The sequence below is a fragment of the Haematobia irritans genome, chromosome 2 (genome assembly GCF_050003625.1).
Source record: "Haematobia irritans isolate KBUSLIRL chromosome 2, ASM5000362v1, whole genome shotgun sequence".
In the NCBI taxonomy this organism is placed as follows: Eukaryota; Metazoa; Arthropoda; class Insecta; order Diptera; family Muscidae; genus Haematobia; species Haematobia irritans.
This window is the reverse complement of record NC_134398.1, coordinates 83593391-83618689: the sequence shown is the minus strand read 5'-3', so window position 1 is coordinate 83618689 and position 25299 is coordinate 83593391. Positions and strand designations below refer to the sequence as shown.

Genomic DNA, 25299 nt, shown 5'->3' with positions numbered 1-25299 from the left:
CTCTTTTAAAAGTCTTTCCATCCGTTGTAAGATCTTTTAACTGTAAAGAAACACTTAATAAAGCTACATATTTGAATTCACATTTATATTAAACAAAGAAGTGGTTTTCTTTAATAACCTACCCCTAAGGCCTATGTAAATTTCAAGTAAACTTGAGAATTCTAGTTTTTTCAGTTTTAGAGGAGGTCTCCCTCCTCGTCCCTCGCATTCTCAACAAAAAACAGGCATTACCCTCAACAGTAAAATTCGATACAACACTGAAAAAAAAGCATACTCGGTTCCAAAGATTTTGTCTTTACTTTAAAAAATTTGGTATTGATTCCGAGCCAAAGAAGCGGAGAATACAAGTAAGGATACTTTTAAGACACAATCCTCTTTTAAATGTAGGTTTTGTGTACTTGCTTCTAGGAAGCAAATTTTAATTTTTCGCTTTCTCAGCTTTTTTTCTTCATATGCTATAAAAGTCCTTTAAAATCGAGTTAACGGCAACTTTATTTTCCAAATTAGGACTCGACTTCCAATAGAAATTATGCTATGTTTGAAGTAAAAAACTTCTTTAAAATAAAGTTTTGAAAAACATGTCCTATATTTTAACGATTTTTTGCTTTGTAGTCAAGATGCAAAAAGACAACAAATTTAAAGACAATTTCATTAAATTTAAAGAATTTTTCTGAATTATTAAAGTCAAGTTGACCTTAGCCTATAAATTTTTTCTTTCATGTTAAGATACCCATTTTTAAGTCAAATTACTTAATTATAAGGACAATACGACTTCATTGAAAAGTTTATCGACTTTTGGACAAGGAAAATAACTTTATTTTAGAGAAATGCGTCTTCTACGCTAAGCAAAATTTGTATTCGTATTTTAAAGACATGAAATCTTTGACCTCATATTTTTTTCAGTGAATAGCAATAATTTCTCAAGTGTTATCCTCAAATTGAAATGCATCGCTACTCCACAATTTCTCAAACAATTTTCGATGCGAGTCAAATTAAAAATTAACATTGTTGCAAATACATTTCAACCAAAATTTGTATAAATGATATCGCCACTTCTAATTAAAAGTCAAAGCCAAAATTCTATGAATAAAATATATAATAATACACTACACTACACAATACACTACAATACTAATTGAAAAATAAATATCTTATTAAACATATCAACAAATAAGAACACAACAACAAAACTTTAAATATCTTAAACATTATTTGTAAACACTTTTGCATAGATAATTCGATTTCCTTCCTGTTTGTGTCATAAAACTGCATTGAAACTAATTAATGTGCGGGCAATTTGAAATTAGGAACGTGATGGACCGCGTGTTAGCATAGATTTCTAGCAGAAGGAATTCACAAATATCCATTTTAAGCTGATAATAGGATGTAAATTAAACTGACGATGTGATGCACATTTTCATCCAGAAGTTAATGATATGGAATAATATCAAGTTTTTAACAATTTTAATTGGTTGCACTTTGAAATCTTTCTGGAAACTTTTTCTGATAAGCCATTCATTTTTCATCGGCCAGCTTCATAATGTTTGCAAGAATGTAGCATCCAAAGATTTTAATTTTCTGCAAAAATATTTAAATTTATTGACTTCTCTAAAATGTTGATTTAATTTTTCATATTGACTTACCAATTATTATAAACTATTTGAAACAGTTCCAGTTAATTGTCCAACATTTTTTCATCAGTCAGCTTTTTAATGTTTTCAAGAACGTAGAATCCATAATTTTTGGTTTTCGGCAAAGAGATATACATTTAGTGACTTCCTTCAAATTTTATTTCATTTTTTATTTTCACTTACCTATTATTATAAACTATTTGGAGCAAATTCAGTTATTTGTCTAAAATTTTCCATTTTTTTATTTCTTCCACTTGACCACGAACTTCGTTGCACAAAGAAGTATTAAAAACCACATGGTTTTTGCGTTGCATTTTTAGGGTAGTGTTTAGTCAAAGTTTTCTCATATTATCTTCAACACCCTTTCAATGATTTCGTCAACATTTTGGCAAATTTAATGTAATTCGCAACCAATTTGAAGATGTATTGAAGATGAGTTATTTCAAGTCAAGTTGAATTTATATTGAAAATTACATTTACCCTCAAACTGAAAAGTTGTTGCATTTGAAAAACGCTCATCCTGTGTTTATTGGGTTCTTAAAAATATCATGGCATTAGCATTTTTATCAGATGAATTTTTATATTACACCTTATATATAATAAATATTTACTCGAGGTGATGACTCCAATTTATTAATAAATATTTCTAAAAAAGCCACAAATTTAACGAATTTGAATTAGTTTTTCGGGATCCCAAAAATCCCGGGATTTCGGGACGGGATTTATCCCGGGTGACAGCCCAAGTACTTATGTATAAGATCGCATGATTTTTGGTGTGTGACTCACTGCCACCGACATTTGTGGGTACGACTGAAATACAAAAAAAGCCACCGATTGTAATTGTAAATTTAACTAGCCGAGACACAAACTAAAGATTTCCACAAATGTTAGTTTTGCTGCTATATTTTAAAAGTTAGTTTGCCCAATTTGAAATAAAGTTTAACAGTTTACCATAACTTTTTTCTTATTCACATTTTGGAAGCCGTAGATTATATTTGATAAGGATTTTATCCAGTATCATAACAATTTCATAAAAAAAATCTAAATTAAAATAAGTATTTTGGGTACCTCAAAATTTTTAATTTATTTGTATTAATATTCACCCTTATTCCTGAAGTCGCCCTCGCTCTCGCCGTCGCTTTTTGTCGTCTGTCGCTTTTAAGTCGTCTCGTCATTCATTTGACATTCCTGCGAAGTGGCGACGGCGACGGCGACGACGACGATTACTTTTTGTACCAATTACAATACTCGGTAATAAAAGGCCGATATCACTAGAAAACAATCAGCTGATGTGCAAAAAAAATATTTTTTTCGGTTTAAAATATTTTTATTTCTGACGCAATTCTAAGTCGGAAAATCAAGAAAAAATATTTAATTTGACGCGGAAAAAATGTGGATATATATATTCGAGGACAGTTAAAGCTTCCAAAACTACAAAAATGGCGACGACGCTGAGATCAATGGCACAAGGATCATCGTGAAAGAAAACAATCAGCTGATGTGCAAAACTGATTATTTGCGTTTAAAATGCTGTTTGTTTGTAATCCAATGTTGACTTGGAAAATCAAAATAAATGATAAATTTGACTCGGGAAATGATTTAGATATCTACATTAGGACAATTGTGTGTCCAAGGATCATTCAAAGTTCGACACAATTGTTACCTAAGTTTGGTGCTAAATACACCCTCACAAAAAATCGCTTCTGTAACATATACTCCCAAACATATTTTGCTTCAAGCATATACATTTTTGGGTATTGCCCAAACATTTATATGTTTGATCTCTTCCAATATATAATATGTTTGAAAGCATATTGATCTAAACAACATATGTTTGGGTAGTCTAAGTTCCAAACATTTTGTATTTTTGCATCCAAATTCAATAATGTTGTCTTCCAAAAAACAATATGTTATTATGTGACCATATAATACGTTTGGAAGCATTTTGCACCCAAAAATATTATATGCTTAAAAAAAATTCTCCCAAACAATATTGTGCTCAAAATTTTATTTATTTATTTATATATTTACAATCATAATGAATTATGAAAATAAACAGGTAATATAGCTGCTAACAACATAGGTTTTCGACCTGAATGCTCAAAATTTTGTTTCTGCCCAATTGTATATTCCCCGACATCTTTCTCACTTCCACGAGATTTTTTAGTTCTTAGCACCTTTTTCTGTAATACAAACATTGTAGAAGAAATTATTCAATTTTATGATTTTTTTTTTATTTTAATTTTACCTTTTGCCGGACGGGGATTCGAACAGCGGACCACACAGTTTGTAAGGATCAAAGAAGTAGCTGATCAATTGCCCAAGAAAAATAAAATGTTAATTTTGTAATAACAAGCAACAACCACCAACTTAATTCAATATCGCTCCCTGTTAAATAGCGCTCCAAGCTACTAAACACATATATGTTTATAGGCTATTTCTAAATTAATATATGTTTGCATTCAAGCATATTATATTTACAAACATTTTATGTCCCAAACATAATATGTTCTAACATATTAACATATATGTCCCAAACATGTTATGCTAGTTTATGAACATTATATGCTTGCACTCAAAAATATTGTGTTTAAAAATTTGTGTTCCAAACATATAATGTTTATAGCCAAACATATGAAAAACAGTCTTTTTCAACCGTGTAAAATACATTGGCCTTGAAGGATTTCTATTAAAAAGAAATGGAATTGAAAATCAACACGTTTACTTTAATTGTACAGTGTTTTTTTCTATGATTTGAATCTGATGACCATAACTGCTATATATACTGATTTTCCCCCATTTTTTTGTAATTGTTGAAGATTAGTCACTTTACCTCTTACCAATTTCTATTTTTTAAATTTATTTTTCAATTGTTCGATTAATAAAGTCTAAAAAACTTCTTCAAAAATTAAACGCTAAACTCGTCGCTGGTAAATTTAAAGACGACAAAAAGCGACGATGTTGGCGACACCAGGAATACCGATTTTCTTCGATAGCAGAATATATCGACGAACGAAATACCAATTAGTGGCGACTGACGAAAAGCGACAAAAAGCGACGGCGAAGGCGACTTCAGGAATAAGGGCGATTATGAAACATTCTTAAAATTTTTTAGAATGTAAATATAAAATGAAAAGTTTACTTTATTCTTAACGCTACAAATATCGTTTTATAATACAAATTATATTTACAAATGCTCTTCGATGAATCATATCATATCTGCAAATTTCATGCGTTTTAGTCGATATGAACTGTCATTGTCTATATGGTATACAATTGATTAGATGGGTTCAAAATTTTTCTGCGGTGGCCTGTTCCCTGTCAATAAAGTTGGTTTTAGGTGTTTTAAAGCTCCTCAAGGTGGTTCACATTATGGTGAAAGACCGTTCGAACTCGGCTATAGAACTTAATATGGAATCGAACTGCACTCAGTGATAAACAGAAGTTCACCACGTTGGTATCATAATTGACTAAAAAGTCTAAGCGAAAATGAAGTTATGGTTAGCCACGATACCTAACCTAATCTAGGTAAAAATAAGGTTTCCGTGTATCATATAGGCGGACATATACCAAAACAAGTTTTCAGCTTGTCGTGCGTTCTATCTGCTTTGTTCCATAAAACCGAATCATCTTCGATATGGCGGTTTTTATATCTTGTAAAAGCGTAGCATTTGACATAAACGGAGTTCCAAGGTCTCTTTCTTCAAAATACGGCAGCACACACAATCATCCGCTGTTCTTACTTGGCACAAATCTGCCCCCAGTACTCTTTAAGACGTTTCTTCTGATACCAAAAATGTAGAGCGGGTATTGCACAGTGGGCGCATTTGAATTTTATTTCAAAAAATTAACCAGTTGCATTTATAGTACTCGTCAAGAGGTTTCATCTGATACCAAAACATGAAAAGCAGGTATTGCATAGTAGGCACGGGTGCCCTATATTGTAAATTCGCGCAAACTAATTTATTTTCGATTAAAATCGATATTTTTGGGTGTATATCAGGTATTGCACAATGGGCCCGCATATTGTAAATTCTGACGTATATTTTTGATAAAAATCGATTTTTTAGGATGCTTTCGAACATGACGGTTTTGCACGGTGGGCGCAGATAAACTTTATTCCAAATTGGGCAAACTAACTTTTAAAATATAGCAGCAAAACTAACATTTGTGGGGTGCTTTGGAGATTGGAAGCTACTTGCGTTTGTAGTACTCTCCAAGATCTTTTAATACGAAAATAATAATAACAAATATATTGCGCAAGTATAGTGGAAAGTGCTGATTTTTATAAAATATTTGATCTCCCCAAATTGTAATTAACCCATTAGGTGGGCAGGCAAAAACTACATGGTTTGTATTTCGGCTAGTTATATTTACAATTTATCTTCACGCACATCCGGTTGCAGACCCCTGATACTTTTCATTGATCGATTGAATAACACAATGGAATCTAAATTTGTTTAGTTACAAATGTTTCAAAATAAACATTAAAGTCAGTCACAATAATTTTCATGAATGATGCGATTTTTCGTTAGTCATGTGAGTCACAATCGGGTATGTTCTGGATTTCCCTTCGCATAGATTTCACCTTTCACTTCATGTTTGGTATCAGAAGCGCAACATAAAATAACGACTAGAATTTGCAAACGAACACGTCAATTTGCCTCTATCTAAATGGCGCAATATTTTGTGATCGGATGAGACCAAAATTAATCTATTCAATTCAGATCGAAGTTGCCTTTATTTTTGGGTCTTCGAATTTGAAGACAACTTCGATCTGAATTGAATAGATTAATTTTGGTCTCATCCGAACACAAAACATTGCGCTATTTAGATAGAGGCCAATTTACGTGTTCGTTTGCAAATTATAGTCGTTATTATATGTTGCGCTTTGATAGAAGGTGCACTTAACGTGGACTTCTGGCCTTGGTCTCATGCGACCACAAAATATTTCGCCATTTAATAGAGGCCAAGCCATTTTTTGATTTTAATTCTATCAAAACATTACAAGTGATCTAATACCTCATTCACATTACACTTTCAAATACACATTAACTAGATTTGAACTGTCATTTATCTTATGAATAAGGGATTTCAAATCCACTTTTAATAGATTTCGAACCTAATGTGTATGAGGTATTAAATTTAAAATAAGGTACAAAAGCGAAAAATATAATAACTATAATTAAAGCAATTAACAAAAAATCACGCCTAATATAAAAAAATATTAAAATAAAACAAATATATATTTGCTGTCCACGTGCCTCGACCGCAAGCATCAGCATGATGAAGTCCTCTTCGAATTTGCAATTCTTTTTCTGGACTCTTCGCCCGTGTTCACAGCCATTACAATTCTTTATTGAACTATATGTCCGTCTGTTGATTTTAGGTATTTTGTCACATATCGTATTTCGATTGATCACTGCAAAACACTTTCAACTTTCGTCGTCGTGTCTCTGATAATTTCTCTTTATTGGAGAAATATCATATTACCAAGATTTCAAATGAAAATTATGTTTACAGTATGGCAACGCAAATCAGGTGGTGGTTTTATTTTGCACACAGAGTAGTTTTCGGGGTTGCCAAACACTTCATTACTTTAGTGGGTAGAATCCATCTTACATAGTATGAGAAAATGAATAATTTTACCAAGAAATAAAATTTGGACGTGCGCTTGATTGGTACAAATCAACTCTTAAGCGTAGTTTCTACTATGTAAATTTTAGTGTTGGACCTATTTTGTCGTAATGACATGAAAGAAAGCTGTCAAATATTGAATTCGCAAGCTCAAACACGAGCGATTTCAATTCGGCAAAAATGTGAATGCGTTTGTCAGAACATGCCTTGATAGTATTACCGTTTTTTAATACGAACCATTTCGATGGGTGTAAGGATTTACGCTCCTCGGAACCTCATCATTCTCAATGGTTTTGCCAATGGCTACAGTTGTTCAAACCTCCAGGAGCTTTTCTGCTTGTAACACTCTCTAAGATTGTATGCACCACGGAAGCCACCGTGGTGCAATGGCATGCCCGCCTTGCATATACAGGGTCGTGTGTTCGAACCCAGTTTCGACCAAAACACCAAAAAGTTTTTCAGCGGTGGATTATCCCACCTCAGTTATGCTGGTGACATTGATGTAGAACGCCGGTCGGACTCGGCTATAAAAAGAAGGTCCCTTGTCATTGAGCTTAACTTAGAATCAGTGATAAGAGAGAAATTCACCACTGTGGTATCACAATGGACTGAATAGTCTAAGTGTGGCTGAAATATCGGGCTGTCACTATACCTAACCTATGCTCTCGACACTTCTTGACTCGTTTATCCACCACTCGCGATCGAAGGTCTATAGACTTAAATTTAAAGATTGCGAATTTTTTTCGTAATAAGTATTTTATTTCATCGTAATAAGTACTTCCCGTGTAAAAATTGGAGGATCCAATCCTATCTAATAATATCAAATTGGATCTGTGCAGATATTGCTTTAGAAATAATTAGATCTGCACAGATATGCTATATATGGTGCTAGATCTGGTTAGATATAATAGCAGATCTCATCATATATAGTATAATATCTAATTATATCTCGCATATCTAATAATATATGCTTGGATAGGATCATGTATAGCACTATATCTAATAAGATATGGTATATATAACATCATATCTGACTATATATGGGGATAAATATGGTGCAAAATATAATAAAAAAAAATCATAAAATTGTTAAAAAGACTTGAAATACACGTCTTTATATAAAAACAAAAAAACTATTCATAAGATATATACACAAAGTTACAGATGGAACATAACTTTCATTTATTTATCAAACTTACATAATACATTTCAAAGTATTAGGCATTTTACAAACAGGTTTTTGAGTTTCAGAACGTAGTTCAGCTCCTTCAGGTCAGTTAGTTTTATCAATCTAAAGCAGTCAGTTTTGGAAATGGGTATAATATGATCAACGACAGCGCCAGTTTTTAAATGTTTTAACGCATACTGCTGGTTGACGTCAAAAAGATTTATAAAAAATACAATTGTCGAAAATGAGTAAAGAAACAATTAATAGAGCCAAATAGAACCTCTCCATCTTTTCTCATTAATTGTACTGTATAGTTATTAGTTTTGGTATTTTTGTATAAAAGGGGATGTGTAGATATTTTTATCTATTTGACACCTTCAATAGTAAGAAAATGTGTGGGTTTCTTCAAAACACTCATTTAGTATTTGCCGTTCCCATGCTTTGGAGTATAATTAACCTTTCGTCCAAAAAGATGATACGTACACGCATTGGTCATTGACTGTTGCTCAAACTTTGTCGTAAAATATTTGCTCCTTCGGATATTTTAAGATTATTAATCATTTCTGTACCTAAATTTTTCGTTCCATGTGAAGTTTTTGCCAAAACGCCATTATGGGATTCAAATGGGAAAGCAGATGTAGCCCAAAGAGGGCCCCATCGTTGAACATCGTTGAATGCTTTCCATAAAGCGATTGGAATTATTTAACAAAAGAGTCTAATAAAATGTTTGTATATTCAATTGTTCGATACTCTATATGTCTCTGAAGCAAATTATTCAAGGAAACGACAAGTAAAATTAGGTTTTGGTAATAATCTTGCGGTAATATGCCACTGAGTACGGGAATCGAATAAAATAGTATCCAATAATACATTTCAGTCGCCTTATATGACTGGTACAGACTGATACTTCGAGGCATTCTTGAAAAAGATTGCAGCGGTTTTATTTTATTTAACCGTGTGTCGATTTTATTTATATATTTGGATATTCTCCAAGATCCTTTTTGTGTTAGCCAAATATTTAATATTTGTTTTGCAACTCCCAACAGCACAGAATGCATGTATTCTGGGAAAACACATGTTCCCAAGTCCAAAGATGGTAGACACGATATTATAGCATGTCCTTTTACGCCTTTTTCTATGGCATTGCTCTCAGAATCTGCTTTTATTGCCTGAAGCCGCATGTTGGAATCAGTTCTCAAACGTAGATTTGACTTGTTGGAATAAAATCTAATTATCCTATTTCGCTTTTCGTTTGCGCAACGCTTTGTCTTTATTTCACACATATTGCAGCCATATTCTCCGTTAAAATTCAGAATATTTTGTATTTGTGATCGTGCTGGAGCATCAGCTACGAATAATGGCGACCGTACCTTTGATGTAACATATTGTTTTGTCTTGGGATCTCTCCATTTGATGCCTTTTGATAGTTTTCTCAGTTTAATGCAAAAGGGTTGTAAGAAAAGGTTCATAGGCGGTTTTAACTCAGTGTGAACCTATGGTGATTATAAATGAGGACCTTAAAGTTGGCGGTATTTCTGCAATCATAAACATCAAAGGCCAGCAATTACTTTTGGAACTTTTCGATAGTGATATTCCATCGGTATATGGTATTAAAGTTAGATCATATGTATTTCTCCCTGCATTCACTCTGATGTACTCTGATCCACAACTGATATCACTAATAACTTCTGGTTCATTAGAAAATATTTGCTTCTCCAATAAACTCCCCAGACTTTTTTCTTCAAATATCATCTTTATCTGCTGCACAATATCAAGTTCAAAAAAGTAGCATATACTACGTTCACCGCAAGATTGACAGATCTCTACTTTTTTGTAGGATAAATATATCAAACATTCCATGCAGTAGTAGTGGTGAATTACGTCGATGGAGTCAAATTTATTTTCAAGGTATTTGAAAAGGGTGTAAAGCGTTTTAGGCATTAGATTATGTGGCAGCATTTTGTAGAGCATCGTAGAGCAGTTTTCGTCAAATTTTGGGAAATCCACATTTCTAAAACTTCAAATACTGCTTTGTCTACAGTCATTGAGCTGCCGTTGTAAAGCAAGCAAGAATTTTCTTCCACCATGTGGCATTCCTCTCCACCACTTTCATCGTCATTGCTTTGCCTCCCATCGATTTCAGCACTACGACTTTCATAGATTTCTGTGATCGCACAACCCTCTTCGATGACACTACTTTCTCCTACACTATCTTGACTTCCCTCACTGTCGCATTCAGAAGCTTCCTCGTCACTGTGCACTTCTTCGTAGCCGTTTTTTATTTTTTGTTTTCATTGATTGATTTTTATTTAGCAATAAGCTATTATATACAATACATTAACTTAATAAGTGCAAATTGAAACTACTAAAAGCTTTCTTTAACATATGTAATAATTTTACTTTTAAATACAAATATTTAATGTATATTCTTTATTTAATAAAACAATTGATCTCATTTTATATACAAATTATGGCCTTTTATTATGAGAAGGTGCCCTATGCTGTTCAAAGATCTCGAAAGATACAAAAATATACAATTATATCAAATTAGATCTGATTAGATGTGTCTCATTTTTGAGATCTGATCAGATCCAATTCCATAGTATTTAGATCTGACCAGATATAACCATTTTTCGGATTTACTCAGATCTGATCATGTCTTGGCTCAGATCTAACCATATCAAATCAGATCCCCCAATTTTTACACGGGTTATTACGAATTTAAAGTGTGGTGGTAAATTAAGCTACCATGCAGCGAAATTCAAAGTCATCCACTGGGTGGCTAACTTCAGGGACCAGTTGGCGGGTATCGACTGAAGTTATATATTTGGGCAATGACCAAGAGTTAGGCCCAATTAGTCTACCTACCTTACCTAGCTTACCCTAAAGAAATTAGTCGACCCAAGCACGTTGTCGACTAAGCAAATCAATTCCTTAAAATGGGCGCATGGAATTCTTGAAGCTGCAAAGAGGAAAGATCGCCGGATGAACTTACATCTTCCAAAAGGGATCAAAGATCGTTTGCCTCAGTGGCAAAAAACAGTCTTGTGATGCCGATTGTTAACAGGGGAGCAGTGAGAATGCTTTGTCTGGCGTCTACTCACAGGTGCTGGAAAAGTTTCCCGGCCCAGATCCTCGACACCACGAGGCTGGTTGGTATCAAGGACGATAGTCGCATTTGAGGACCAGAGGTCTATAGAATGTTTTAAAGCAGCGTTGATACTAATTGATGAAGTTTGGAAGGAGCTGTTCTAGAGACGGCATGCATGTTTATATTGAACACTCAGTCTTTGCCACATCTAGCAAAGTCCCAGGGCCGTGTATGTTATGGCTTTCATTATATCCAAATGAAGGTATATAACAACGATCAAATAAAGGATTCAGAAACGTAAAAGCCTCTGTCTGAATCAGTAAAAAGCAGATCTTGAGAAGTCGAAGGAGATACTAAAGATGCAGACATGGATGGACACCGTATGCTAGAGGAGGTTTCTACTGCCTCAAAACTCACCAAAGTTGAACCCATTGTTATTGCGAGAATCACCGAGATATGTGAAGAGGACATTAATGACTCGATTGAAACGACTGACGTGACGGTTGTTGAAAATCTCGATTGTCCTATGGATCCTCCAGATAAATCTTCACCATTGTAAGGCTGCTTGTGCTGCCTTAAAAGTTCTGCTGATGAAAGGGGACATAGATTATAGTTTTTATTCAAGAACCCTATGTTTATAGAAAAAATATATGTAAATTATCGAAGTCAAAGTGCATTTTAATAAAGAAAAAATCACTGAAAATCAGTTTGAATGTTGACATAATTCTAAACAACGAAAGAATCGAAATTGTTGAAAATGCCAAAAACCTCGGTATATGTTTCAATTCGTCACTTACATGGTCCACTCATATTGGAAATATAATTGGATCAGCTTACAACAAACTGCGCGTTCTTTGGAATACACAATATTATACACCACAAAAAACTCGAACCTTGATTGTGAAGTCTTATATAATGCCTACCATACTGTATGGATGCGAGCTTTTTTCAAACACTGACGCAAACAGCAAGCAAAAACTCAATCTTCTATTTAATAACATAACAAGGTATGTCTATGGCTTGAGGAAATATGATCACATATCTACTTTCAAAACTAAAATATATGGTGTATCCTTTGAAACTCTTTTAAAAAGTAAAGCCTTGTGTTGTTTGCACAAGATTATACATCACAATGAACCAGATTACCTATACGAAAGATTGATTTTCTGTAGGTCAAACAGAGGGAAGAAGCTGGTACCTTTTCGACACCAAAGTTTAACATCAGAGTGGCAGTTCTTTATTCACGCTGTGCGTCTCTGGAATGCCCTACCATCAACACTACAAACCATCAGCAACACCTATCAATTCAAAACAAAAATATATAACTACTTTTTAAATACTTAGAATTTTACTGTTACGTTTAATTTGTTTGTGATTATATAAATTGTATTAGTTTTACATATTATATACCTAATTTTGCTGAACCATATAACTTAATCAATATATATTCCTATGCTATAATTATAAGATTTATATCTTGTTGTATAGGAAATTCGCATAAATAAAATAAATAAATAAATAAATAAATAAAATTAAGTACTCTGGGGTTCAAACTATTTTAGTATACTGGTAAAGATGTAAATCGGGCCTGTATAATTGCTAAAAATGAACTTAACTTGTTTCTGCTTCCTTCAATGTGCAATGCAGACAGACACTGCCGTTGCCAGTTTAGAAATAGCCAAATGCAAATATTGGGTATCTTCGGTCTAGTGGTGACATTAATACAAGAGGAGAGTTTCTCCTACATGTTTTGCGTACTAATTTGGTAGTTTGCAATAAGGGAGATGCCCCAACCTTCGTCACTAAAAACAGGCAAGAGGTTTTGGACGTCACCTCGCAAGAACTGAATGGAATGATATCTGAGTGACAGGTTTTAAGTGAACATAGTTTCTCAGATCATCGCTACATCAGTTTCAAATTTGATGTTCATACCACCAAGACCATATTTCCGCCAAATGTTAGGAAAGCTGATTGGAATAGGTATACGGAATCGTTCAATATGATGATACCGGAAATACCAGAGACAAATATGAGCACTGTGCAAGATATCGAACACGCAGTGGAGCGGATTACTAAGACCTTCAACATCTCACTGAAAGCTGCATGCCCTAGAGGGAAACCAAGGGGGAAAAATCGACCGCCATGGTGGTCTACGAAGTTAAGTAATATGAGGAAATCGTGCAGGAAGCTCTTTAACAAAGCAAAGTTCACCAGAGCTCCGGAGGATTGGGACGCTTACAAGAATAATCTGAGAGGATAGAAGCGAGAACTAAGAAAGGTTCAGCATAACTCTTGGAATGATTACTGCAGCAGTATAGATAATACGTCCGAGGCTTCCAGACTACGGAAGGTACTAGTATCCACTAACTCCTCTACAGGTTTCATTAAAACATCGGAGGGCAATTGGACAACGTCCAGTGAGGAGACGCTGGAGGTACTGTTGGACACACATTTTCCTGGAAATCAGACGGTTGAACCAGATTCTGGCGGTGCCACAGTGGCTCAGCGGTCGTTTCCTATCGAGGAAATTGTATCGGAATCTAGAATAAAATGGGCGTTAAATAGCTTTGGACCATTGAAATCCTCCGGACCTGATGGAATCACTCCGGCGGATTACAAGCAGTGACTGACATAATCCCCTGGTTGTCGGCGATATATAAAGGATGTATCAACTTATCATATATCCCAGGAACGTGGGGGGAAACAAAAGTCGTTTTCATACCTAAAGCGGGAAAAGCCTCTCACTCGAGGGCGAAAGATTTCCGACCAATAAGCTTATCCTCATTCCTACTTAAGACTCTGGAGAGGATGAAAGATATTTATCTTAGAACTAGCATCGATTCAAGTTTGTTCTCGAAATGACAGCATGCATACTCGAAGGGCAGGTCTACTGAGACCGTATTACATGAACTAGTCCTTAGGGATATTGAAATTCCCTTTGGCGAGTGTGCAAAATAACTTGGCGCTATTTCGGAAAGGAAGCTGAACTTTAAGCTCAATATTGAAAAAAGGGCGATAAAAGCCACGGTAGCTATGTACTCGTACAAAAAGGCAATAGGAAAAAAGTGGGGACTAAAACCGAAAATTGTGCATTGGCTATACACGGCAGTGGTTAGACCTATAATGCTATATGGTGTTGTAGTCTGGTGTCCTACAAGTTTAGCCAAAGTTCAGCGTATGGCGTGCTTATGTAATAGGAAAAAAGTGGGGACTAAAACCGAAAATTGTGCATTGGCTATACACGGCAGTGGTTAGACCTATAATGCTATATGGTGTTGTAGTCTGGTGTCCTACAAGTTTAGCCAAAGTTCAGCGTATGGCGTGCTTATGTATCTCAGACGCATTCAGTAAGACAGGAACAAATTCCCTTAATGTCATGCTGCATCTATTGCCTTTATACATTTTGGCCAAACAGCCAAATGCAACAGCGGCTGTGCAGTTTCGCGAGCTATCGCTGTGGACGAAAAAAAGGTACGGCCACAGTTCGGTCCTTAAAATAATACCAGATGTGCCTAACGTAGTGGATTACACTTTGGCGAAACCACTTTTCGAAAATAAGTTTGGCACTCTAACTTCGAATAGCGAAGAGATTACCACTGTAGTGTTTTTCTGGCAGAAATACTAGCAATAAAAAAGGTGGCGAATTGGCTGGGAAGTAAAGAGGTTTCAACAAATGTTGGCATTAATATATACTCAGACAGCCAACCTGCAATAAAATCCTTGGACTCTGTGTTCCTTAACTCGAAAACGGCCATTGACTGTCGCAAATCTCTCAACGAGATGGCTGAGCAGCACAATATTCACCTAATATGGGTGCTTGGACATAGGAACATACCGGGGTACTGCGAAGCGGATGAGTTAGCAAGGCTAGAAACTACTTTACATAATACAGGTAGCCTCTGGCTAGAAACTACTTTACATATTACAGGTAGCATCTGGCTACCTGTAAGCTCTTACTGCGTGAGAAGGTTGTTATGATGGCAAATGTTCGATGGGAGAATTGCAAGGGTTGTAACAACACTAAGCAAATATGGTCCCATTTAAACTTAAATCGCACACTAGATATGCTAGTGTTCTCAAGACGTCAGATATAACTCCTTATATCTGCTATAACGGGTCGCTGCCTGATAGCCGATTTTGCAAAACTATTGGCGCGAAGTATAATGACTATTGTATGAGCTGTCATGATGCGGAGAGGCGTAAGCGAATTTTAGGGGCCTATAGCTTTAGATTACTGGCGGACCTGGAAAACGCAGTCTGCTAATGTTTTTGGAACAATCTGGTTGGTTCAACAGAAGAAAATAATCGAGAAGGTTCAGCTGTTAAAACTAGAAGTGCCCATATGTAATAGGTACTTTTAGTTAATGTGGTATCACAATGGACTGAATAGTCTAAGTGAGCCTGAAACTTAATTGGGCTGCCACTTTAACCTAACCTGCACAATACCCAATTTCAATATGTATGAGCTGTCATGATGCGGAGAGGCGTAAGCGAATTTTAGGGGCCTATAGCTTTAGATTACTGGCGGACCTGGAAAACGCAGTCTGCTAATGTTTTTGGAACAATCTGGTTGGTTCAACAGAAGAAAATAATCGAGAAGGTTCAGCGGTTAAAACTAGAAGTGCCCATATGTAATAGGTACTTTTAGTTAATGTGGTATCACAATGGACTGAATAGTCTGAGTGAGCCTGAAACTTAATCGGGCTGCCACTTTAACCTAACCTGCACAATACCCAATTTCAATATATATGAGCAAAACAGTAAAGATGATTATAATTTTTGAAATACTTTATTCTGGCAAATTTATTTCATTCCCCTCAATGTAATACCCCCGCCTGCAGTGCGCTTTGCCATAGTTTTTTCTTTCAATTCGCATAACAATGGTTAACGACCATTTCCTTTAATGCGCGTAGCGATTCTCCACAGACACGAGGAGCTAAATAAGCTGAAGACGACGGTGGTTGTGGAACGATATTGCAGCATCTTTTTGTCCATTTTTTTTCTTTGGTGTGATATTTGCACAGATGTCATTGGCCGTCAAAAAATTGTGATGAATGGATTCTGCTCGAAAATTGAATTAAATAATCCCACTGTAGTATATTTAAGTTGGTTTTAAACTCTCTGTTTTACTTTTCCTGTGGGTCCTGACGCCATTCTTTTGTTTGGATATTGTTTATATGGTAACCTGAAATATATTAAGCTTTAATATTCCAACAGTTTAGCAAAAGTGGCGTATCTGAAGGTTTCTTAAAAAGTAATAATTTCAGGAAGGTAATATTAAATGCACCCAACATCTTAGAGAAATTTAAAAATAACTGCATAGATTGTATATTTTGAAGAATATTTTGAATGTCGACAGCATGTGATTGACCGCAATTAGGACACAAACTTGTTTTATAATACTATTTTTTCTTTTATAAGCAGTTGTGGGTAATACTCCGTTTTCGTCTTGTTACATTCTTTTTTCAGAAAATCGAGGAGAGTTTTTGGAAAAACTTCTGCGTGCGCGCTCAGCTGTGCGGCCGGGATCGTCTTCTCAGCCCATTTTACCAACTGTTAGTGTACTTCGTCTTGTGGTTGGAAATTGGGTTTTACAGTCACAGAAAGCAAATCAGCTTCAAATACATAATACGGAAGGCCATCAGGTCACTATTCTGCAAGACGATCTTCCAGGATTTATATTCGAAAGTAATCGAGGTACAAAACACACGTTCACAGCTGAAAACACGTTAGGTCCTGATTTTGCTACCGGATGGTCCTCGAACAAGAAAAAGAAAATCAAATCTAAAACGGAAATACAAAAAACTCAAGTCAAGAACATGGCTCGTGACATTTATAACAAATACTTCAAAGCTGCACAAGCTGTTCCAAGAGGGGCTGTAGCAAAATTAACTAGCATCGTAAAACGAATTGAAACTGCTCTAGAAGAGCAGCGACTACCATGTCAATCAAATTGGCAGGAAAAATTACGCGAAGCGCTCAACGAATTGTCGCAGCTTCTGCAAGAAGATGGTGTAGTCAGTGCCTATGAAATGCATTCATCCGGTTTGGTGCAAGCATTAGTAGCAGTCCTTTCCAAGAATTATTGGGACAATGGATTATCTCGTAGTAAAGTAAATAAACTACAGAAACAACGCATTAATATATTCAAGCAGTGCATTCTTAGCAACAATGCAAAAGGCAACAATACAGCCTCAATTTTAGTTCAGAAATTAGTTGCTGTTTTGGAAAGCACAGAGAAATTACCGGTATATCTGTATGACGCACCGGGGCCAGGTTATGGCCTGCAAATTTTAACTAAGCGTTTACGCTTCCGTTTGGAGCGAGCAGCTTGTGAAACAACGCTTTTTGATCGCACAGGTCGAACTTTGAAAATGGAACCTTTGGCAACTATTGGCCAACTGTCAAAGTATTTATTGAAAATGGTTGCAAAGCAATGGTACGATATGGAGCGTAGCAATTTTCTCTATTTAAAGAAACTGAGAGAACATAAGCAGGGTATGGTATTCAAACATCATCATGACTTTGACGAAGAAGGCCTCATATTTTACATTGGTTCCAATGGTAAAACATGTGAATGGGTCAATCCAGCCCAATATAATCTAGTACAAGTTAGTAGTTCTGAAGGCAAAACATTGCCATATGGAAAGCTTGAAGATATTCTTTCGCGTGACAGTATATCGGTTAATTGCCACACGAAGGACAACAAGAAAGCTTGGTTTGCAATTGATCTAGGCGTTTATTTAATACCAAATGCGTATACACTTCGACATGCTCGAGGGTATGGACGTTCAGCACTTCGAAATTGGATGCTGCAAGCATCAAAAGATGGTATCAATTGGGCAACTTTAGTAACACATGCTGATGATAAGAGTTTAGTTGAGCCAGGTAGCACTGCGACATGGCCAATAGTATGCGCTCCGGATGAAAATCAAGGTTTTCGCCATATACGTATTCAGCAAAATGGTCGTAATGCATCCGGTCAGACGCATTACCTAAGCCTAAGTGGTTTTGAAATCTACGGACGCGTTGTAAGCGTATGCGACGACATTGGCAAAGGTTCCAAAGAAGTTGAAGCAAAAATACGACGTGAACGTAGACAAATTCGAGCACAACTAAAACACATTACTACGGGCGCAAGAGTAGTTCGTGGAGTTGATTGGCGATGGGATGACCAAGATGGTAGCTGTGAAGGAACCGTTACCGGTGAAATCCACGATGGCTGGATTGACGTTAAATGGGATCACGGTGTAAGGAATTCATACAGAATGGGAGCTGAGGGGAAGTACGATTTGAAACTCGCTAATAGCGACAATGTTTCAATGTTCGAAGGAGGATCCAATATAGCCCCAAGCGCTGTGGGTAATAGCTCAAAGAAGGGAATATCTTTAACATCCAGAAAATCAAGTTCAACACCTTCTTTGCCCGAAGCTACTGAGATCAATCGTAATGCCGAAGGGCCACCGGATCAAGCAGCGTCCGCTGATAATTTAGCGTGGAAACAGACTGTAGAAGCAATCACTGAAGATGTGTTTTCTTCAGTGAAATCTCAAATGCTGGCGGGTGGCTCTTGTTCCACTGGTTCAACAGATGAAAACCAAAGCATTCAAAATAAAAACACATCAACAAATGTCGGAGGAGGTTTACAAGCAGCAACAAGTTCCACTTTACTTAGAGAACGAGACAATATAAGTGATCTTTCTGCCATTAATAACTCAATGCAAGCCATTAATGCGAATGTGGCTTCCGATTTAGCTACTATTACGGAGAATTTAGCATTAAGCGACAACCCCCCCGCAATGAGTTTGACATCAATTGGAAATGCAACAGCATATACCACATCCAGCGCAAGTGGTAAAAATGCGCTAACAGCAATTTTCGGAAGCAATTTTGCTGCGGCATCTACTGGGGTCGCAGTTGGTGGGGCCTCAACTTCGTCGTCATCTACTTGTGAAGCGAATAATAAAATGAATGCCAATAACTCTGCACCAAGTTCTGCTACCAGCATAAGTAAAGGACTTTTGGTAAATTTGCGATCAGGTTCTTCGGCAAGCCAAAGGGTTTCCCAATTCTCATCGGAGGCTTTAGAGATGATAGATAAAATGCGAGATGTCGGTGTCGACATGTTGCGTAATAACACAAACAATATCCTTACATCAGATATTTTATCATTACCCGCTTCTAATTTATTGGCGGCAGCTTGCGTAAATAAATCTTCTAGTGCAAGAAGCGATAATGGAGAAAATTTGAACAATATCAGTGTTGAATGTGCTACAACTCACATTGCTAGCGGGCCGGATTCGACAACATCTATTGACAAGAGCTGCTCCAATCAAGCCCAAATTGAAAGTGGAATATTGGCTGAACACCTTAACGCTGAGAGTAATAATACTACTGGCGTTGACGTTCAAGCTCCTGGAGAAAACAGCGGAAACAACGAAAGTATTGCTTCTGTTTCTGTATCAAATCAAATGAGTGTTAGTGTTCCCAACCTAACAACTTCTTCTGCTTCGGAGACTCCATCGCAGTCGGAAGCATCTACACATAGCGGTTTGTTAGAGACTTTTGCTGCCATGGCACGGCGTCGCACATCTCAGGGTACCAACTTGCAGAACAATCAAATAATGAACACATCGAATAGTAATTCTATTGAACGAAATAATCAAACTACAGGTGGTGGTTCCAATTCATTTTTCCCCCGTGGTCCAAACTCGGTTACAAGTTTAGTTAAACTAGCACTTTCATCAAATTTTCATTCTGGCCTACTCAGCACTGCACAGAGTTATCCAAGTTTGTCCTCTAACAATGCTGCAAATGCCGTTGGGTCCAACGCGACACCTGGTGCAGTAAATACTGCTTCCGGACAGCAGGGCCAAAATTCAATAAATCCAGCATTAACTATGAGCCTTACTTCAACATCTAGCGACAGCGAACAAGTTTCATTAGAAGATTTTCTTGAAAGTTGCAGAGCTCCAGCGTTACTTGGTGATATGGACGATGATGACGATATGGATGAAGACAATGATGATGAAGAGAACGAAGATGAATATGAAGAAGTGGGAAACACTTTGCTGCAGGTCATGGTATCTCGTAATTTGTTGACATTCATGGATGACGAAACATTGGAAAATCGCCTGGCTGGTGTTACAAAACGTAAATCTTGGGATGATGAATTCGTACTGAAACGTCAATTTTCAGCGCTTATACCCGCTTTCGATCCTAGACCTGGTCGTACCAATGTCAATCAGACGTCGGAATTAGATATACCAGCCCCTGGTACATGTACCGACCCTATGCGATCATATGATCAAGAGCCCCTGCAACAACCAATTTTGGCATTGTCACTGCGAGGACCAAGCATCGGTGGCATTCCTGATGTGGAAATAGATTTAGAGAATAATGACTGGACCATATTCCGGGCAGTACAAGAACTGCTACAAGCTTCTCAAATGAACAAATCCGATAAGTTCCGTAAAGCTTGGGAGCCCACATACACGATTGTGTATAGAGAGGTACCACAGCCTACACAACCAGATGATGCAATTGATGGAGATGAAGGCCCTAACACGCCAGTAGTTTCATCAAAGAGTGGAGCATCAACATTGTCGCCAAACTCACCTATAAGAGGTGAATTCATTACATCTGAGAATGTCAACTGCACAGTGGACGATGTATTACAACTACTAAGCCAGCTGAATACACTGAACCAGTCGACAAATGAGTCGATAAATGATCCATTGGAAACTAACACTCACAATAATGGGCACCTACCGAATGAGATTTTCATGAGCAAGAAAATTACAAATAAGCTTCAACAACAAATTCAAGATCCATTGGTGTTGTCAAGTAACTCATTGCCAATTTGGTGTGAAGACTTAAATCAATCGTGCCCATTTTTATTTCCATTTGAAACTCGGCAATTGTACTTTAACTGTACCGCCTTTGGTGCATCAAGAAGCATTGTTTGTTTGCAGTCACAAAGAGATGCCACTATTGAAAGGCAGCGAATGCCCGGCTTGAGTCCCAGACGAGACGATCAACATGAATTTCGGGTAGGCCGTCTGAAGCATGAACGCGTCAAGGTGCCTCGAGACGAAAATCTGTTAGAGTGGGCAATGCAAGTAATGAAAGTCCATTGTAATCGCAAATCAGTTTTAGAGGTGGGCTTTTTGGGCGAAGAAGGTACTGGTCTTGGTCCCACTTTGGAATTCTTTGCACTGGTAAGTAAGGTGACTTTCGAAAGCTGAGAGATATTTCTAAGAACATTCAAATTATAGGTTGCGTCGGAATTGCAACGATCCGATTTGTGCATGTGGTTATGTGACGATGAATACACAACCACCGACGATAGTGATGCAATTAAAGACATCACTGCAAGTGTAAACACTTTAGAGGCAACGACCAAAGATGTTTCCAAACCTATTGGATATTACGTCAACCGCCGACAGGGAGGACTTTTCCCAGCACCACTGCCTCAAGACTCAGAAGTTTGTGAAAAAGCATGCAAATATTTTTGGTTTTTGGGCGTATTTATTGCCAAAGTTTTGCAAGACATGCGTTTGGTTGATCTCCCTCTTTCAAACTCATTTCTGCAGCTATTATGTCACAATAAAATGCCATCAAGTTCAAATGCGCATATACGCACAACTTTGGCTGCAGATGATGTTATGGTCTCTTCAATTATATCTGAGGATTCGGAACTGGCAGATACATGCTCAAAACTACTTGGTTCTGCTTATCAGACGGAAGTTAGATGGTATGATGGCATACTGTCTTATGAAAACCTTGCGGAAATTGATCCCATACGTTACGAGTTCATAAAGGAAATACAAGACCTTCTGGCCCGTAAACAAGCTATAGAATCAGACTTGAATCTCTCATCGGAGCAACGTCAGTATTCTATAGCTAATCTTAAACTGCAAACAAGAAATGGAGCTGAGGTTAAATTAGAAGATCTTGCATTATCATTCACTTATTTACCTAGCTCTTCTGTATATGGATATGAATATGTTGAACTTATACCAAACGGAGCGGACATAGATGTCAACATTAGTAACTTAGAGGAGTATTGTGATGCCTTAATAAATTTTTGTTTACAAGATGGAATTGCGAAACAGTTGGATGCTTTTCACAATGGATTTTGTCAAGTATTCGATTTGAAGAAACTTGCTGCTTTCAGTCCATCCGAGGCGCGTATGATGATATGTGGTGAGCAACATCCTGAGTGGACTCGCGATGACCTCATAAATTACACTGAACCCAAATTGGGTTATTCTAAAGATAGGTAAGACCGTTAATAGAGTTATAGATTTAAGCACATAATACATTTCAAATTCTTTTCTTTATGCAGCCCGGGCTTTTTGCGATTCGTTAATGTGTTAATGAGTATGACGGGGCCTGAAAGAAAGGCATTTCTTCAATTTACTACAGGATGTAGCAGCCTACCTCCAGGTGGTTTAGCGAACTTACATCCTCGTATGACTGTCGTACGAAAAGTAGACGCCGGCGAAGGTAGCTATCCCTCAGTAAACACTTGTGTCCACTATTTGAAATTACCCGATTATCAGACGGAAGAAATTATGAAGGAACGGTTATTGACTGCAACCAGAGAAAAGGGATTCCATTTAAATTAAGTTGCTTTTTCAGTTTTATTTGCGTAATGATATTGATGTCATAGTAGTTTGTTATGCATTATTACATTACGTTGTGGATTTTCAGCTTTATTACTAACAACCCTAACCCTAAATATGTTGATGATATTAATGATTCCGATTGAATTAATATCAACAATTTTAAAATGCATTTTTTCGGTATCAACATCTTAAAGCATAATTTCTACCATATTTTTGTTACTATATATAGATGTTAATAGCTTATTGTTTTTTTTTTTTTTTTTTTTGTCCAAATTTATAATTTCCTACCCAATATATGTTTGTTTTGCTTTCAAAGTTTATGCATTCAGAATCTTCAGATATAAGAAATTATCAATCATTCTATTGAGGTAATTTCGTTCTGCCTACATTTAAGTCTAGGGAATTAAATAAAATTGTTGTCATTTTCGATTAGGTTTGATTCGTGTTTTCTCTTTTCGCTATTTTCATCAATTTAACTGCAGGGCGCATTCATTTCTCAATTTTAGTTTTTTAATATGTGTAATTCAAACCGAATTATCGTTAACTAATAAAAATTTATTGCTAGCATTATATACCACCATTAGTAATAAAATATAATATGCATACATATAATACATATATAAAAAAAAATACTGAGGTGAATTTTAAGTGTTTCTTATACTGATTAAATTATAATACGAATTAATGTAAATAATATACAAATTTAATTTATTAATATAATATATAAAGCTTATTATAATGTATGAAATTGATTAAAACTGCGTATATAAAAATTACATTTATATAATATACCGTTTTAATGAAAAGAAAACATATTAAACAGAAGTCTTTAAGTTCAGAATGCAAGAAATGAAAAGAATTATATTGTGCGAATTGAATCTTATAGGGGTCTAGAATCATGAATTGGTGAATGTATTCGATGTTTCCCTTGTTGTCTCCATATTTATTTTACCAATGCGACTTCCTAATGATTAAACAAAATTTCAAATATACATCATGCTATATTCGTATATATTTTGGAATATACATTTGCTTTTAGGGAGGAAACGTACTATTCGTCATAAAGGAAGAGACACAAAGTTTCGTTGCAAACTAGAGTGAATCACGCCATGTATTCTTGATTATGGAATCGGAAAATGTTAAATACATCTTATGTAGTATTTGGCTTTAAAAGGTCGTGGTGTATATTTAATTATATATATTTTACGTTTATCTTAGTTCTCGACCGAAAATATAGAAGTTACAACATTGGAGAAACAACAAGAATACATAAACATCATACACACCTTAAAAATATTTTAATGGTCACATAAAATTTTATATATCCAACTATTTTGTATGAAGATTGCTTAACTTAGCTTTTTGCCCTAATTATGATTATCACCATGTTATCCTATTTAATTACTTTAGTTAGTAAGAATACTTCCTAAGAGTTATATGAACACACATCGTAATAAATCTTATTAAAACATTGCACTCCTGATTTTTAATTCATCTAGAAATGAGCGATATTCTCAGTTGCTAACTACATTCGTTACAATAGGTCGAGTTGATAAAAACATTGTGTAAAGTCTGTTATTTTACAAAATTATCTGAAAAATTAAAACTGATTGTTAAAAATGGCAAGCCTTCACAGAAGTTTTCCAATTTGTGCTCAATGTGGGCTCTCAATAAAAGACAAACATATAATTTGTTCTGATTGTAGTTCGAATTTTCATCTTTCCCCTGCTGCTCGCAACAACAATCTACGTACGCTGGTATGAACGCGTTAAAAAAAGCGGCATGAAGATCAGATGTCCAAGAAAGTAGAATTGCCATTTTCGAATTTCGAAAATTTGAAAGTTGTGCTGGATTGTGCTAGGTTTGTGCCGATTTGTGCTGCAATTTGTTTTTTTAAATTTTATCAAATAGCCGAGATATTTCGAAAAAACTTTTTTCAACAAAATTTTTGCCAGAATCGCCATTTTCGAAATTCGACATTTTGACAGTTGTGCTGAGTTGTGCTAGCCGAGTACATTATTGTGCCGTTTAAATAAAAATTCTATCTCTTATAGTTTTCGAGAAATTCTAAAATTTCGAAAAATTTCCAGAATCGCCATTTTCGAATTTCGAAAATTTTAATATTGTATTAAACCGTTA

At 35.9% G+C, this 25299-nt stretch overlaps 1 protein-coding gene and 1 pseudogene across 2 annotated transcripts in view; one reads left to right on the top strand and one right to left on the bottom strand.

Annotated features, from left to right (window-relative positions):
* The window catches only part of Ufd4 (ubiquitin fusion-degradation 4-like), a 109644-nt gene extending 85008 nt beyond the window's left edge, over nucleotides 1–24636 (top strand). For both annotated transcript variants that reach the window (XM_075295459.1, XM_075295458.1), the window contains 3 exons: nucleotides 16997–21747; nucleotides 21805–22811; nucleotides 22878–24636. In XM_075295459.1, coding sequence (XP_075151574.1) covers nucleotides 16997–21747; nucleotides 21805–22811; nucleotides 22878–23160 — 6041 coding nt within the window. In that variant the 3' untranslated portion in view covers nucleotides 23161–24636. The remainder of the gene's footprint in view (nucleotides 1–16996; nucleotides 21748–21804; nucleotides 22812–22877) is intronic.
* LOC142227579 (uncharacterized) lies at nucleotides 9006–10107 on the bottom strand (annotated as a pseudogene).
* Nucleotides 24637–25299: the final 663 nt, after the last annotated feature.